At 47.6% G+C, this 16,885-nt stretch overlaps 1 protein-coding gene across 1 annotated transcript in view; it reads left to right on the forward strand.

The window, feature by feature from the left end:
* Positions 1-16,885, forward strand: part of heatr6 (HEAT repeat containing 6) — an 89,786-nt gene that overhangs the window by 29,298 nt on the left and 43,603 nt on the right. The window contains exons 4-11 of the mRNA XM_070857060.1: positions 104-219; positions 2,504-2,618; positions 6,959-7,060; positions 8,105-8,245; positions 10,353-10,645; positions 13,172-13,349; positions 14,563-14,769; positions 15,774-15,873. Of these exons, the coding sequence (XP_070713161.1) occupies positions 104-219; positions 2,504-2,618; positions 6,959-7,060; positions 8,105-8,245; positions 10,353-10,645; positions 13,172-13,349; positions 14,563-14,769; positions 15,774-15,873 (1,252 nt within the window). The remainder of the gene's footprint in view (positions 1-103; positions 220-2,503; positions 2,619-6,958; positions 7,061-8,104; positions 8,246-10,352; positions 10,646-13,171; positions 13,350-14,562; positions 14,770-15,773; positions 15,874-16,885) is intronic.

Here is a 16,885-nt window from a genome sequence, read left to right on the forward strand (position 1 = left end):
TGCCCCTATTTCTTATGTTCTTATGTACACAGATCTGTAACTCGATTCAGTTAAGGTTGCTGACAGATCCGAGATGTGATTTCTATTTTGTATTTTCTTCCAGTTCCTTCCAGACCTGCTTGGAAAAAACGGAATCTTGCTGCAGCTCAGTGCACCGACACAGCCAGATGTGGACTTGCGACGAGCTGCTGTGCACTGCATGGCCAACCTCTGTCTTTGGTAGACTTTCAAATCTTACATACTCTGACGTGGGTTAATTCATAATTTAACAAACATCAAACCCTTAAATCCCTTATTTTCCTCACTGGCCTGTGCTATTTTAGGCAATGGAAGGGCAGAAGGAAAGAAGGGATGGATATAATTTAGGGGAGTTCTTCTCCAAAGACCATCGTCAAAGCTTCTCCATGGTTGGCTGGCAGGAGATGAGTTTGTAGCAGAATGAAACAACCTGCTTACCTCAGTGATTCACTGCTCTGACCTGTCAAAGTGCGATGCTCCATCTAGTGGTCAAGCTGGAGAATTGTTTGAACCCACCGCTGTGTTACTGGGAATGTAGAATTGTATTTTCTGCCCATTGACTACGAAATCATGCCTGGATATGCCAGAGCAATTTTGTATTTTATTTATTCATTCGAGTGATGTGGGTGTCACTGGCAAGGCCAGCATTTATTGCCCATCCCCAATTGCCCTTGAGAAGGTGGTGGTGAGCCGCCTTGAGCTGCAGTCCGTGTGGTGAAGGTGCTCCCACAGTGCTGTTAGGGAGGGAGCTCTGGGAATATTGACCCAGCGACGATGAATGTTTCCAAGTCAGGTATGTCTGTGACTTGAAAGAAAGAAAGAAAGAAAGACTTACATTTGCTCCCCCTCTTGGAGGGGAACTTGGAGGTGGTGGTGTTCCCATGTGCCTGCTGCCATTGTCCTTATAGGTGGTGGAGGCCACGGGTTTGGGAAGGTGCTGTCGAAGAAGCCTTGGTGAGTTGTCCCAGTGCATCTTGGCTGCAGTGTGTACTAGCTACATCAGGGGTGTGGGGGGGGGGGTGTGGTTGTGTGTGGGGGGGGGGGGTGTGGTTGTGTGTGGGGGGGGGGGTGGGGTGTGGTTGTGTGTGGGGGGGGGGGTGGGGTGTGGTTGTGTGTGGGGGGGGGTGGGGTGTGGTTGTGTGTGGGGGGGGGTGGGGTGTGGTTGTGTGTGGGGGGGGTGGGGTGTGGTTGTGTGTGGGGGGGGTGGGGTGTGGTTGTGTGTGGGGGGGGTGGGGTGTGGTTGTGTGTGGGGGGGGTGGGGTGTGGTTGTGTGGGGGGGGGTGGGGTGTGGTTGTGTGTGGGGGGGGGTGGGGTGTGGTTGTGTGTGGGGGGGGTGGGGTGTGGTTGTGTGTGGGGGGGGTGGGGTGTGGTTGTGTGGGGGGGGGTGGGGTGTGGTTGTGTGTGGGGGGGGGGTGGGATGTGGTTGTGTGTGGGGGGGGTGGGGTGGGGTTGTGTGTGGGGGGGGTGGGGTGGGGTTGTGTGTGGGGGGGGTGGGATGTGGTTGTGTGTGGGGGGGGTGGGGTGGGGTTGTGTGTGGGGGGGGTGGGGTGGGGTTGTGTGTGGGGGGGGTGGGGTGGGGGGGTGAGGTGGGGTTGTGTGTGGGGGGTGAGGTGGGGTTGTGTGGGGGGGGTGAGGTGGGGTTGTGTATGGGGGGATGAGGTGGGGTTGTGTATGGGGGGGGGTGGGGTGGGGTTGTGTGTGTGGGGGGGGGTGGGGTGGGGTTGTGTGTGTGGGGGGTGAGGTGGGGTTGTGTGTGGGGGGGGTGAGGTGGGGTTGTGTATGGGGGGGTGAGGTGGGGGTGGGGTTGTGTGTGGGGGGGGTGGGGTGGGGTTGTGTGTGGGGTGGGGTTGTGTGTGGGTGGGGTGGAGTTGTGTGTGGGGGGTGGGGTGGGGAGGGGTTGTGGGGGTGGGGTGGGTGTGTGGGGGGGGTTGTGGGGGTGGGGGGGTGTGTGGGTGGGTTGGGTGGCGGGGGTGTGTGCAGCGGGGGCGGGGGGGGAACAGGAGAAGATTTCACCGATATGCATTGTGTTGACGGGTTAGCGGATGCATTCGTAGCAAGCAATATTGATCACCATTCCTTAAAAATTCAGTTCAATTCTGCCTGTGTAAAGGGACGGAGACCAGGTGGAACATGTACCTGTTCCATATTCCAACTCTGCATCCCCCTGCACCACCTGATGCTATAGAAACATCCTTCATTCCCGAGGAGCCTTAAAGACCTGTGTGTTCGTGGCAGTTGGCCATAGCAAATTTGGCAGTCTTATCTGTCCTGCCGTTGCCAGCTTCATGCACCTCGCACATAAGTTGCCAATAACACCAGCATAATATAAAAGCACTTTAAACGATTCTCCTAGAAAGGGGGGAATAAATTCACACCTCATTGACTGCAGTAGCTTTATTATAAATTGAGAATCTATATCCGTAATACATGCAGGCTATTGGGGTGCATAATGCACTAATAAGTTGCCTCCATTTCTTGCTGATAGTGTACCTGGACAGCTTTACCTGGAGGAACAGTACAAAGCTGTGTCTCTGCAGACCTTTCTCATTGTGATGAAGAACACAAAGGCTCCTGAAATCGATGATGTCACGGTCTGTAAGGTAAAAAGCTGGTATGAAGAGCGCAATTACACATTTCTTTGAGTTGCTGCAATGCAGTTTGGCTTCTGCTGCTCAGTAGCTGACTGCTGAGAGGTGCATCTTAAAGTAGCCAGGATGACATGGTCTCTTGCCTTTCCCTCCTTTCTGGTAGGGAGGTATTTGGCCTCCACTTGATGCCACACCATGATGGCAAAGTTGTGTGGTCAAGTCCCACTTGAGCACATAATCCAAGCTGACACTCCAGTGCAGTACTGACAGAATGCTGCACTGTTGGAGGTGCCGTCTTTCCGATGAGGCGTTAAACTGAGGCCCTGTCCGCCCTCTCAGGTGGACGTAAAAGATTCTATGGCACTATTCGAAGAGGAGCAGGGGAGTTCTCCCAGTGTCCCGGCCAACATTTAGCCTTCAACCAACACCTAAAGTATGTGATCTGGTCATTTATTGAATTGCTGATTGTGGGAGCTTGCTGTGCACTAATTGGCTGCTGCGTTTCCTGCAGTGAGTACACTTTAAGATCACTTTATTGGTTTTAAAGTGCTTTGGGACATGCTGAGGTTGTGAAAGGTATAAATGAAAGTCTTGCTTTTATCTTTATGCCACAGATTATGAGCTGTCCGGGTGAGATACCACAGGCATGAGCCATTAATGGCCAGAAACAGAGCTTATGATGCCCAGATTATGGATCATAACCAGCCTGCTTTATAACATGGATATTGCTAGCTGTGAATTGTATTCCACAGCTATCAGTCTCCGGCCAGTAGCACAACATAAAATGGTTAAGCTTCTCGCCGTGATTTTAAAAAACTATATAAAAATAACGGCATTACAACAACAACTTTTATTTATATAGCGCTTTTAACGTAGTGAAACGTCCCAAGGTGCTTCACAGGAATATTATGCCCTAAAAATTTGACATCGAGCTGCATAAGTAAAGATTAGCGCAGGCTTGGTCAAAGAGGTAGGTTTTAAGGAGCGTCTTGAAGGAGGAAAGAGAGGTAGAGAGATGGAGAGGTTTAGGCAGGGAGTTCCAGAGCTTGGGGCCCAGGCAACAAAAGGCACGGCCACCAATGATTGAGCGATTCTAATCAGGGATGCTCAGGAGGGAAGAATTAGAAGAGCACAGGCATCTCTGAGGGGGTGGGGTGGGGGATAGTTCTGGGGCTGGAGGAGATTGCAGAGATAGGGAGGGACGAAGCCATGGAGGGATTTGAAAACAAGGTTGAGAATTTTGAAATCGAGGCGGTTATTTAATGGCTTAACCGGAAGCCAATGTAGATCAACGAGCACAGGGGTGAGTGGGACTTGGTGTGAGTTAGGACACGGGCAGCCGAGTTTTGGATCACCTCTAGTTTACGTAGAGTTGAATGTGGGAGGCCAGCCAGGAATGCGTTGGAATAGTCAAGTCTAGAGGTCACAAAGGCATGGATGAGGGCTTCAGCAGCGGATGAGCTGAGGCAAGGGCAGAGACGGGCGATGTTACAGAGGTGGAAGTAGGCGGTCTGAGTTATTATGTTAACCTTGTTTTCTTACCTCTGCCAACGCCACAACCTGTCCACAGACCACTGACCCAGTAGCTGACTGCTGGGAGGTGTAGTTGAGCAGCTGGACCTCTGATTAACCCCTCTGTTCCAGTGGGGATGTTACCTGATCTCCACTCGTTGCCTCACTACGAGAGCTTTGCTGCGACTGTGAGCTCACCCTGTGAGAAATCGTGGGCCTAAGCCAGCATTGCAGTGCCTCAGATTTGTCATCTCAACAGCCAGTACTTTTCTAAGTTAACTCCCTTGCTTTATATTCACTTCTTCTCTGCAATCGGGTCACAATGTTTCCGTTCGCATAGATTGAGGGAAGTGCCGGTGGTGTGATGAAAAGCCTCTGGTGTACAATAATGTTCCAAAGTGTATCATGTGGATGCTGATAGGCACAAGGACTCTAACTGCCGAATTGTTATTAAACAAAGCCACGCAGTGTGGGATGACCGAGAAAGTAACTTTCCAAGGAGTGAGCAGGACCTACGTAAAGTCAGGTTGATCCTCACCGTTGATGATTGTGCACTCAACCTGCTAAGCACAAAGCAGTTTGAGGAAGAACACAGTTGTAATCGTGCCACCAATCTTTATTGTGCGCACTTGCCAAATTTGGACACTGCCTGTGAAAGAGCAGCTGAGTGGAGCTCCACCAAGGGCTTTGCTGGTGAAGGTTTGGAATGACGAGAGGCACGCTGATGGAGATAGTCCCAGTGAATGCGCGCGTGTCTCACACACACAACAGCAACTTGGGACAAGAAACTGGAAGGTATCTGGTATTAATTGAGCTGCAGCCAGCAGGGAGTCAGTGCCTTCTGGAGAGGAGCAGAGAAAGGAAAGCTTAGCAGAGTTAATGGTGGCCGTTAGTAACCCCAATGTTCTCTCCAAACTTTGTGATCTGAATTTCCAATGGACAACAAAGGTAATTGAAAGTGATAAAAATGGAGTCTGCGTTTATGCCATTTACCTCCTGATAAAGCGTAGCGGTTATCAAAGGTTGTGTGAACCTGATCCTGATCCGTGTTTCGAATGAGCCGTTAAACCGAGGCCCCGTCTGCTTTCTTGTGGACATAAAAGTTCCCATTGGCACTATTTCAAAAAGAACAGTGGAGTTATCCCCGGTGTCCTGGCCAATATTTATCTCTAAACCAACACCACTTTAAAAAAAAAAACGATCATCTGGCCATGTTTGTGGTCGCTTGCTGTGCGCAAATTTGCTGCTGCATTTCCTTCATTACAACAGTGACGAGACTTTAGGAGTGCTTCATTGGCTGTAAAGCACTTTGGGACATCCTGAGATTGTGAAAGGCGCTATATAAATGCAAGTCTTTCCTCCTGTCCTTGTCCAACATCCACAATATGTGCACATTCTCAGAGGGGTCACTGGCTAACTATCAGGAGCCGAAAGCAAGGCTGCTTTTTTTTTGTTGCCCCTCCCTAGTCTGAGTTTCTATGGACCAGGAACCACAGCCTGTGATGCATCTGTCCATTGAGCCACAAAAGGGAGACTGAAAGTACTTCTATCGAGACTTTTTAAGCCGGCAATCTTTGTGGATTTGTCTTGCGTTTTGTTTTGTTTTTCTGTCTGCAGTCCTTGGGTCTCTGACATGGTCTCAGAACGTGGTGGCCTGGGGCTGATTCTTGGTCTGAATTTTTCATGGTGAGGTTTCTCTCCACACAACAGCATAGCTAAGATTTGGCATGTAGCAATGTTGGCGCTGACTATATGTTTCTCAGTGCCCTGGCACCATGTGTTGGTGCTCCGGCTCACCATAGCACTGTATTCTAGACTCGATTTAAAAAAAATTAAGACCATAAGGACATAAGAAATAGGAGCAGGAGTCGGCCATTTGGCCCCTCGAGCCTGCTCCGCCATTTAATAAGATCATGACTGATCTGACCTTGGGCTCAGCCCCACTTCCCTGCCTGCTCCCCATAACTCTTTATTACCTTATCGCTCAAAAATCTGTCTATCTCCGCCTTAAATATATTCAATGACCCTGCCTCCACAGCTCTCTGGGGCAGAGAATTCCATAGATTTACAGCCCTTGAGAGAAGAAATTCCTCCTCATCTCAGTTTTAAATGGGCAGCCCCTTATTTAGATACTATGTCCCCTAGTTTTAGTTTCCCCTATGAGTGGAAATATCCTCTCTGCTTCCACCTTGTTGAGCCCCCTCATTATCTTGTATGTTTCGATAAGATCGCCTCATTCTTCTGAACTCTAATGAGTAGAGGCCCAACCTACTCAACCTACCTTCATAAATCAACCCCCTCATCTCCGGAATCAACCTCGTGAACCTTCTCTGAACAGCCTCCAATGCAAGTATATCCTTCCTTAAATACGGAGACCAAATCACTCCATGGCCTCGTCCCTCCCTATCTTTGTAATCTCCTTCAGCCCCACAACCCCACGAGATGTCTGCGCATCTCAACTTCTGCCCTCTTGAGCATCCCTGGTTATAACTGCTCAACCATAGGCGGCCGTGCCTTCTGTTGCCTGGGCCCCAAGCTCTGGAACTCCCTCCTAAACCTTTCCGCCTCTCTACCTCTCTCTCCTCCTTTTAAGACGCTCTTTAAAACCTACCTATTTGACCAAGCTTTTGACCACTTGCCGTAATTTCTCCTTACGTGGCTCGGTGTCAAATTTATTTGTTTTGTCTTATAACACTCCTGTGAAGCCCCTTGGGATGTTGTACTACGTTAAAGGCGCTATATAAATACAAGTTATTGTTGTATCTTAATATCACCATGGAGATTCTGAATTCTGTATATTCTTTGGTAGACAAGTCATTTGCTTGCAATTCTTGTTTCAGTTGTTGCAAAATGCATTGAAGGGCATCCACTCCATTCTGAATGCAGGGAGAATGAATCTGGCACAAAATGATCTACTGGGGACGCTCCTGGCAGTTTTTAAGGTAAATGGGATGTAAATTAACAACAGATTAACATTGTTTTCGTGGCCTGACTCTGGTTGAACAACCTCTTTGTGAACAGAGAAAATAAATCAACAGAGAAGACCCATTGAATTGAGTATAGGAGCAGGGAGGTCTTACAGCAGTTGTACAGGGCCTTGGTGAGGCCTCACCTTGAATATTGTGTATACTTTTAGTCTCCTAATCTGAGGAAGGACATTCTTGCTATTGAGGGAGTGCACCAGACTGATTCCCGGGATGGCAGGACTGACATATGAAGAAAGACTGGATCGACTAGGCTTATATTCACTGGAATTTAGAAGAATGAGAGGGGATCTCATAGAAACATATAAAATTCTGACGGGATTGGACAGGTTAGATGCAGGAAGAGTGTTCCTGATGTTGGGGAAGTCCAGAAAGAGGGGTCACAGTCTTAGGATAAGAGGTAAGCCATTTAGGACTGAGATGAGGAGAAACTTCTTCACTCAGAGAATTGTGAACCTGTGGAATTCTCTACCACAGAAAGTTGTTGAGGCCAGTTCGTTAGATATATTCAAAAGGGAGTTAGATGTGGCCCTTATGGCTAAAGGGACCGATGGTTATGGAGAGAAAGCAGGAATGGGGTACTGAAGTTGCATGACCAGCCTTGATCATATTGAATGGTGGTGCAGGCTCGAAGGGCCGAATGGCCTACTCCTGCACCTAGTTTCTATGTTTCTATGTTTCTATTGCTGGCCAGTGCTTACCCACACAACACATCCTTGGTTTAATTCTATGATTTAAACCGGAGCCTTGTAGCCATAGTGGAACTGACGCATTAAATAAGCTGAATCCCTGCAGTGTGTCCGCTCTGAAGCATTGCGGCTGTAGTTCTCTCTCTCTCTCTCTCTCTCTCTCTCTCTCTTGGCTGCAATCACAGGGCGGTCTGTTTCACCTCCAACCTCTATTGCGTGCCAGCCAAAGTGTGGGTCAGCTTGAAGTGCAGACTGCAGTTACTGTGAGTCCTAACCATGTATCTTATTTTTCTTCTGGTCCATTTCTTTCCAGACATACATGTTCTATGGTTTTCCAGGTGTGAACATCGAAGTCCCTGCGGTCCTTTATCCGGCCCCTCTGCCTCAGTATGAAGGCAGTTCACCCACGAAGGATCAAATGGGAGGTGCTACAAACCCTTCAAAGCAAGTGGGGGTAATGACAATTTTTCAGCAACATAAAGCCTGCTGTTGCGTGTATCTAAGGATGAAAGAGGCCACAAATCTTGAGATGTCTTTGTTAGTCTGGCCAAGTGGCGCTGGCTGCACTGGAGCTCCGTGTTGGGAAGCAGTAACACATCAAGAGGGATCATTGTAACTATGGGCGATGGTGTAAAATGGTGCTATCTAATTGGCTGCCTATTATAAACCCAACCCGATTTTCTCTTCCTTTTCAATAGAAAGAGAAATTGATTGGGATGTATAAATTGGACCACTAAGACGATATTGCCCATTCAACACCATTGCCCGTAATTAAAATTACTCCCAGCGTGTTCAGGTGCTATCTTAAACCATGAGGGTGAAGTCTGAAACATACCACCAAAGCTAAAGATTAAATGGTCAGTCATCTCCGTGCTGATTTGTGTGATCTTGCTGTGTGCAAAATGGCTGCTGTGTGTGCCGACATAATGAGGCACTGCACTTTAAAGTCACGTGTTGTATGTGAAGCACTCATTTCTGAGAAACATGATCAGGTGCTACATAAATACCAGTATTTCTTTTCTCTTGAATGGTTTGTGGGCATTTCCTGGACCCTGGGTGTGTTGTGCGGAATCTGTGGCGAGGGGTGTTTTGCGGGTTTATTTTCCATTGGTGGGTGTCATGGTGCCCCCTGAATGGAGAGCAAGATCCCGCGCTTGAATCCTGTGCTTTGAACCAATGTCATGTCTGGTTTTACTCGCTGGGGAGCTGCTTCCCTTATACCAGTGTTACTGGTGGCTGTAAAAGGCACATTTTTGACAGATATCAGGAAATGTCTCTTTGCACAGAGGGCGAACAGCTAACTGAGGTTGTCAGGATGGTTGGTTGCACACATTTAAGATGCAGCTAGATTCTGTTGTAGGAAGACGGCAAGGTTGTAATTCCGGAAGGATGAGATTAGACGGACCAGAGAACCTAAATCTACCCGATGAGGTGAAGCACACAGGTGAGCTCCAAGTGGCCCTCGGCCATATTATGAGTATCAGTGCTGTCTGCTTGGCTTTGTTTTATTCCAGCAGGAAAAGATCTTTCAGTCTCCTTACAGGGGTTTCCTTCACTTAGCCCGTCCATCAGTTTTCATTATGCAAATAACTGGAAGGATTGTCAGCTGTCGGCGTTGATTTTTCTCCCTTGGTGATTTGAGTTCCTGATTAGTGAAGTACAACTGCACTGACAGCCACTGCGTCTACTATTTAAGATGTGTGTCAGAAAAATTATGGAGTGGAAATTGATTAAATTAGAACAGCATGTTTAAGCACACACACACACAAAAACTCAGCGTGAACTTGGAGCTGAAGTTGTTATTGAGTAATTCTGCTCGGAAGGTGATGATCACGGTCCCTCAATGTCTCTGTGGTAAGCACACCAGCAAGTAATGGCAAGTGCTCAACTGATCGATACAGACGAGTAAGTTCCCCGATCTGTGTGGAATTAACCGATCTCAACCCAAGGCTTGTTGATAAGGGCACTAGAAATTGGCTTTGAAAAGCCTGGGCTAGGGAGGAGGAAAGTCAGCCAGGGTTCTCACTCAGGAGACGGTCCAGCTGTGAATCCCAGAGAGTTGAACAGGCCCCTGATACTTACTAACATAAAAACAGAAAATGCTGGAAATCGCAGCAGGTCAGGCAGCATCTGTGGAGAGAAACAGTTAATGTTTCAGGTCTGTGACCCTTTGTCAGAACCCCTTCTGATGAAGGGTCACAGATCTGAAACATTAACTCTCTTTTTCTCTTCACAGATGTTGCCTGACCTGCTGATATTTTCAAAAATTTCTGTTTTTTTTTCAGGTTGCAGCATGCGCAGTATTTTGCTTTTGTGCCCTGATACTTACTGCCAGCTCTCATAAATGAAGAATGACCACTTGGAGGGTTGCTTGTACCCACGAAACCATTCCCCAGCCACCAAGGAAGGAAGGATGAGAATTAGGAAATAACACAGGTGGCTTTTACATTCCAACTGAATAATAGATTAGGAAATATGTTTAAAGGAAGGTCGGTTGATCAGAAACAGAAAGTCTTGTTTTTTTTTAAAGTATATAATTTTAATTTTCTCTTCCTAAAAAGCATAAGAAGAAGAAATCTCGATCCAAGAACAAGAAGGAGCCATTGGAGGAACAGAAGGAAGACCAGAGAGACACAGCACAGCCAGAACTGCTCCATGGACCAGAGAGTGGGAAGCAGAGAGGAGGCGACTTAACTCTCAGCCTCCTCCAGGGGCCAAAGAACTATTCTGACAGGACAGTGCCTTCCTTGGATGGAAAAGATCCTTCAAATTCCTTCTACCCTAGCTGGAAGAAGATAAATAGTTCTGACTCTGAGTATTCAGATACTGAGGGAGGAATCCAGAGCAAGCTGAGGTGAGTGTTTTATTGATCTGTTCGGTATCTATTTAAAGAAGGAAAGACTTGCATTTATATAGCACCTTTCATGACCTCAGGATGTCCCAAAGTGCTTTACAGTCAACAAAGTACATTTGAGGTGTAGTCACCATTATAGTGTTGGAAACGCGGCAGCCAATTTGCGCACAGGAAGCTCCCACTGGCACTGTAAGAATGAGCAGATAATCCGTTTCGGTGATGTTGGTTGAGGGATAAATATTGGCCGGGGCAACCTGCTCTTTCTTGATAGTGCCATGACTGCCATGCGATCTTTTACGCCCGCTTGAGAGGGCAGAATGGGGTTTAACGTCTCATCCGAAAGACGGCTGAAAAGAAGAATGATTAAGTTTTGTCACAATGAGCTGCTGAGACGCGGGGATTTCAAATAACCCCATTAAAATGGATGCAGCAGGAATCATTTAAAATCTAAAATGTTCTTGTATTGAAGGTCCTACTTTTGTTTTCAACATACAAATAAGTCAAATGCTGTTGCTTCTATATAAAACATCTGTAATGTTTCTTGGACTAAACATCAGATAGAATTCGAAGAGTATGAAGTGCTGTCACGTGCAATCTCAAAGTAAAGGCAACCTTATAAATACGAACATTTAGCATAAAAATACATTGCATTGTTCAGCGCAATTAAGGCCTGTCGCTTGCCATTGCACTGGAACCATTATTACTGAGTGCTAGTTGCTGAATTTGGAGTGCTTCTCTAAGCTAATGATTAGGATCAATCATTTTGCAACTTTGCACTTCTGACATGGAACCATGCCTGCTGAAAGCACATATCAAAAAAAAATAATGCAATGTGCTCCATGGGGCTTTCCAACAACCCGTGGGCCCGAAGTTCACCATCCCCGAAGGGACGGGCTAACGCAGAGTTTGGGCGGTTGATCGAAAAAAATCGATGTGCCGCCGCGGTTGGGTACTTTTCCCTCCCCGAGCCATATTCAGCTCGGGGAGGATTTCAGCGGTATTCACTTCCGCTGGAAACGGCGCGGTGAAAGGAAGGTTTCCAGCGGTGAGCTCTGCAGTGAGCAGGCCGCTGGAACGGAACTACCACAGCAATATTCACCGAGGAAGAGGTCGGACTTTTCCTGGCAGTGCCCCCGTGAGACACCGCTGGGGCCCTTTGGTAGTTTAAAAAGTTTTATTAATTATTAGTGTTTTTATTTCGTTTTCCGGCATGCATCCGCAGTAGTTATCTTTTGATAAAGTTTTATTAATTGTTTTGGCTCCATTCAACCTGCTGAGTGCTGCTCAGAGGTTTGCACATACCCCTGTACTTTTGTACAACTTTCAGGTCTGACTCTTTAGTGGAGTCCTGTGGGCTGCAGAGACCTGCTTGGCAGGGTTCACCCTGAGGATGGGAGGAGTGTTGGGAGGGCGACACCTGGTCAGAAGCAGGGTGGCACGCAGGAGAAGGCATCGCCGTCAGCACCGTGCAGACAGGCAGCGGGCAAGGGAGGCAGCAGCCATGATTCGTTCATTCTGCGCCACACCAGTGTGCTCGCCATCTTCACCGGTCCGATTCAGGATTGCGGTTGGCTGCTTGGGGACAAGGGATATCCTCTGTCCACTTGGCTGCTCATTCCTCTGCAGAACCCCAGGACAGCGCCAGAGCATGCATACAATGACACTCATCGTGCCACCAGGTGCATCATCGAGCAGTGCACAGGCTTCCTTAAGCAGAGGTTCCGGTGCCTGGACCGCTCTGGTGGCACCTTGCAGTACTCTCCCTCAACAGGTCTCCATAATCGTCGTGGTCTGCTGCATGCTGCACAACCCGGCCATCATGGACAGCCGCTGGAGGTCGAGCCAGCAGTACCACCTGAGGAGGAGGAGGATCCCCGTCGCCCCAGAGCTAGGAGGCGTCGACCCATCGCCACCCTGGAAGGGCCGGGTACAGACTGGCCAGCACCCTCCTGGGAGACTGCGTCCTCACATATATGGAGGTGCCTGACACCTCCCCTGCAATCTCCCTCCATGCATTATGTACTGGCGGTCTGCCAGGTCTCCCCACGTCAGGAAACAGTATTCTTCTTCTGTCCTCCACACTGTCCATCAGCGTCTCCAGCTCCACATCAGTGAACCTGTTGGCTCTCCTTGCACCTCTTACACCAGCCATCCTTCCAAACTCCTTCCAACTTTTAAAAAGACCCTGGGGCAGCTGGCTCATTAGAAACCCTTACCCGCATGCTGAATTTCTCAGTGGTGATAACGTTCAAATTAAGACAGCCACACCGCTGAAAAATCCACTTTGGAAGGGTTCATTAGCGCTGGACCTCATTTGTTCACTTTTGGAGCTGAATATGGGGTGGCCCAGCCACGAAAAAATGTTGCCGCTAATGGCCACAAAACAGTGGGGGGGCACCAGCTTTCCAGCGGTGCTGAATTTCAGGCCCAGTATCTTTAGGAGAGGAGGGGGTGTAAGGGGAAAATAATAGAAGGAAGGAGGAAATAAACGAAGCATATTTCTACAATTTTTCTTTCTGATTATAGATCACTTCAAGGGAAAGTTCGCCAGGGGGCTTTAGCCGGCTTCCTTTCAACTATAAAATCAGTAGAGAAGAAAGTTCTGTATGGCTACTGGTCATCATTCATTGCTGATGTTCCCGGCATTGGAAGCCCTCAAACGGTGTCCTTGATGACCATTGCTTTGAAAGATCCGTCACCAAAGGTAAGGGATCTGCACTTCTTTCTGTTGGACTGCAATAGGATTTGTTTTGGAATTTATTTTCTTACTTTCTGCATGGCCTTTACTCCAGTGCCAAATTAGATCCCAAGGTGTGGAGAAACAATGAGTGAGGAATTCACCTTGCTGTGCCGGCCTGAGGCTCAACCCAGGGATCACTGGATAATGATCACGAGTGGGAACCTGTTCTGGTTTTCTCCTCTAGCCAAGGGCTTGCCACTCTGACTGAGATCAGTTAACTCGGAACAGACCATGTATCGAGCCTGGGGCCTTCCTGACTTGCATGGTTCAAGCGGACCAATCACCTGCAGAGTCAGGTTTCTAGTTTGTGTCTCTCGAACCCGGGCAATCTGGCCCTCGGGCCAGACAGCAAAGTTCTATTTGCACTTGTATTTCTTACTCGCTGGTTTTTCATCTTTGAATTTTGTGGGTCTGAAAATTTGGGATCGGTGAACTTGTAGGTGTTCCTTCATCGTTGGATACATTCTAAATCAGAACATCAATACCTGTTCGTATCAGTAACTTGATATACAAGCAATTTGAAGGGAATGTTGATTTGAAACATATGTAGCCCCCGAGGGCACATGCAACATTTCTACGTGGCTTGCAGGTATAATAAAAACATCAGAAATAGGAGCAGGAGTAGGCCATACGGCCCCTCGAGCCTGCTCCGCCATTCAATAAGATCATGGCTAATCTGATCGTGGACTCAACTCCACTTCCCTGCCCGCTCCCCGTAACCCCTTATTGTTTAAGAAACTGTATATTTCTGTCTTAAATTTATTTAATGTCCCAGCTTTCACAGCTCTCTGAGGCAGCGAATTCCACAGATTTACAACCCTCTGAGAGAAGAAATTTCTCCTCATCTCAGTTCTAAATGAGCGGCCCCTTATCCTAAGATCATGCCCTCTAGTTCTAGTCTCCTCCAGCAGTGGAAACATCCTCTCTGCATCCACCTTGTCAAGCCCCCTCATAATCTTATACGTTTCTATAAGATTACCTCTCATTCTTCTGAATTCCAATGAGTAGAGGCCCAACCTACTCAACCTTTCCTCATGTCAACTCACTCATCCCCGGGATCAACCGAGTGAACCTTCTCTGAACTGCCTCCGCAGCAAGTATATCCTTTCGTAAATATGGACTCCGCAGAACTAATTAAAGGGATGAGCTACTGAAGTGCTATTTTTATGTTTGTCAGGTCCGTGCTGGTGCCCTCCAAGTCTTATCGGTCCTCTTGGAAGGATCTAAGCAGTTCCTGTCTGTCGCAGAAGACACCAACGATCACCGGAGAGCCTTCACACCTTTCTCTGCAACCTTGGCTTCCAGCATCCGGGAGCTTCATAGGTGCCTGCTGCTTGCCCTAGTGGCAGAATCCTCCCCACAGACACTCACACAGATAATCAAGGTAAAACCTGGTTCTACAACCAGGAGCACTTACTCTTTAATCGTATTTCAGCACTTGACTGCAGTGAATAGTGCAAATGTCTCATTTGGACCAATTGGCAAAACTAGAGGTGATCCAAAACTCGGCTGCCTGTGTCCTAACTCTCAGCAAGTCCCGCTCACCCATCACCCCTGTGCTCGCTGACCTACATTGGCTCCCGGTTAAGCAACGCCGCTATTTCAAAATTCTCATCCTTATTTTCAAATCCCTCCATGGCCTCGCCCTTCCCTATCTCTGTAATCTCTTCCAGCCCCACAACCCCCCGCGATGTCTGCGCTCCTCTAATTCTGCCCGCTTGAGCATCCCTGATTATAATCGCTCAACCATTGGTGGCTGTGCCTTCTGTTGCCTAGGCCCCAAGCTCTGGAACTCCCTGCCTAAACCTCTCCGCCTCTCGACCTCTCTTTCCTCCTTCAAGTCACTCGTTAAAACATACCTTTTTGACCAAGCTTTTGGTCACCTGCGTTAATTCCTACTTTTGCGTCATTTTTTATTTCATAATACACCTGTGAAGAGCCTTGGGACGTTTCACTACCTTTAAAGGCGCTATATAAATACAAGTTGTTGTAGTTCAGAAACTCTCCTGTTGCTGGTGTTTGTGTTTGGTCCAGTAGACATTGACACTTTTCATTATCTGCCAGCATTTTTACATGACAGAGCCTTGTGAAGACGTTGGTAATTGCACATCCTACCAACAGACTCCCACCTACTTGCCTGTATTTCATCCTATTTTTTTTGGGTGAATAAGTGTCAGCTTAGCTCATCAGTATACTCACCTCTGAGTCAAAAGGTTGTGGGTTCAAGTCCAACTGGAGGACTTTAGCATGTAATCTAGGGTTCCGTACGGTAACGAGAGTACTGCATTGTTGGAGGTTTCCAACTTTCAGATGAAATGTTTAGTTGAGGCCTTATTATTCAGTTTAATGTTTTGATCTCCAAATTTTTTTCTGTTCTTTTTGATTCAGTGCCTTGCTAATTTGGTAACCAATGTGCCATACAATCGCCTCAAACCAGGACTCCTTACTCGTGTTTGGAACCACATTAAGCCGTACAACCGCCGTAGAGGTTTGTGTATATACTTACTAGTAGATCTCCACAGTGTTGCTCATTGGCTAAGTAGTAAAAGCTGAGAGGCAAGTAGGAATGTTGGACTGAGGCAGGAAGGAAAGAAAGAACGTGTATTTATGTAGCACTTTTCACGACCTCAGGACATCACAAAGAGTTTCACAGCCAACGAAGTACTGTTGAAGTGTAGTCATTGTTGTAATGTAGGAGAGGCAAAGCAGGAGCTCGGATCCTTTGGCGGGTAAGAGGCGCGTGGAGTGAAAGGTAGGTCGGGAAGGAGAAGTGGAAAATGAGGGAGCTGGCAGATCAGGTGTGGAATTAAGTCAGGATCTTTAACTTATGTCTTGTCTTTTTCTACATTCCCTGGGTGTAACTGGGAAATTATTCTGGTGGCTGAAAGGGAGTTTTCTTTATCCACTAGTATTTGGTTGTTTTATCACATTAGAAACAGTGAGACAGTCAGTAAACTGGGACCTGAGCCTCCACTGCACCAATAAAAACATAAGAAATAGGAGCAGGAGTAGGCCATTTGGCCCCTTGAGCCTGCTCCGCCATTTAATAAGATCATGGCTGATCTGACCATGGATTCAGTTCCACTTTCTTGCCCGCTCCCCTTAACCCTTTTTTCCCTTATCGCTTGGAAATCTGTCTATCTCCATCTTAAATATATTCAATGACCCAGCCTCCACAGCTCATTGGGGCAGAGAATTCCATAGATTTACAACCCTCGGAGAAGAAATTCTTCCTCCATCTCAGTTTTAAATGGGCAGCCCCTTATTCTGAGACTATGTCCCCTAGTTTTAGTTTTCCCCCATGAGTGGAAATATCGTCTCTGCATCCAACTTGTCGAGCCCTCTTATTATCTTATGTTTCAATAAGATCACCTCTCATTCTTCTGAACTCCAATGAGCATAGGCCCAACCTACTCAACCTATCTTCATAAGTCAACCCCCTCATCTCCGGAATCAACCTAGTGAACCTTCTCTGAACAGCCTCCAATGCACGAGTATCC

The sequence above is a fragment of the Pristiophorus japonicus genome, chromosome 16 (assembly GCF_044704955.1).
Source record: "Pristiophorus japonicus isolate sPriJap1 chromosome 16, sPriJap1.hap1, whole genome shotgun sequence".
Lineage (NCBI taxonomy): Eukaryota > Metazoa > Chordata > Chondrichthyes > Pristiophoridae > Pristiophorus > Pristiophorus japonicus.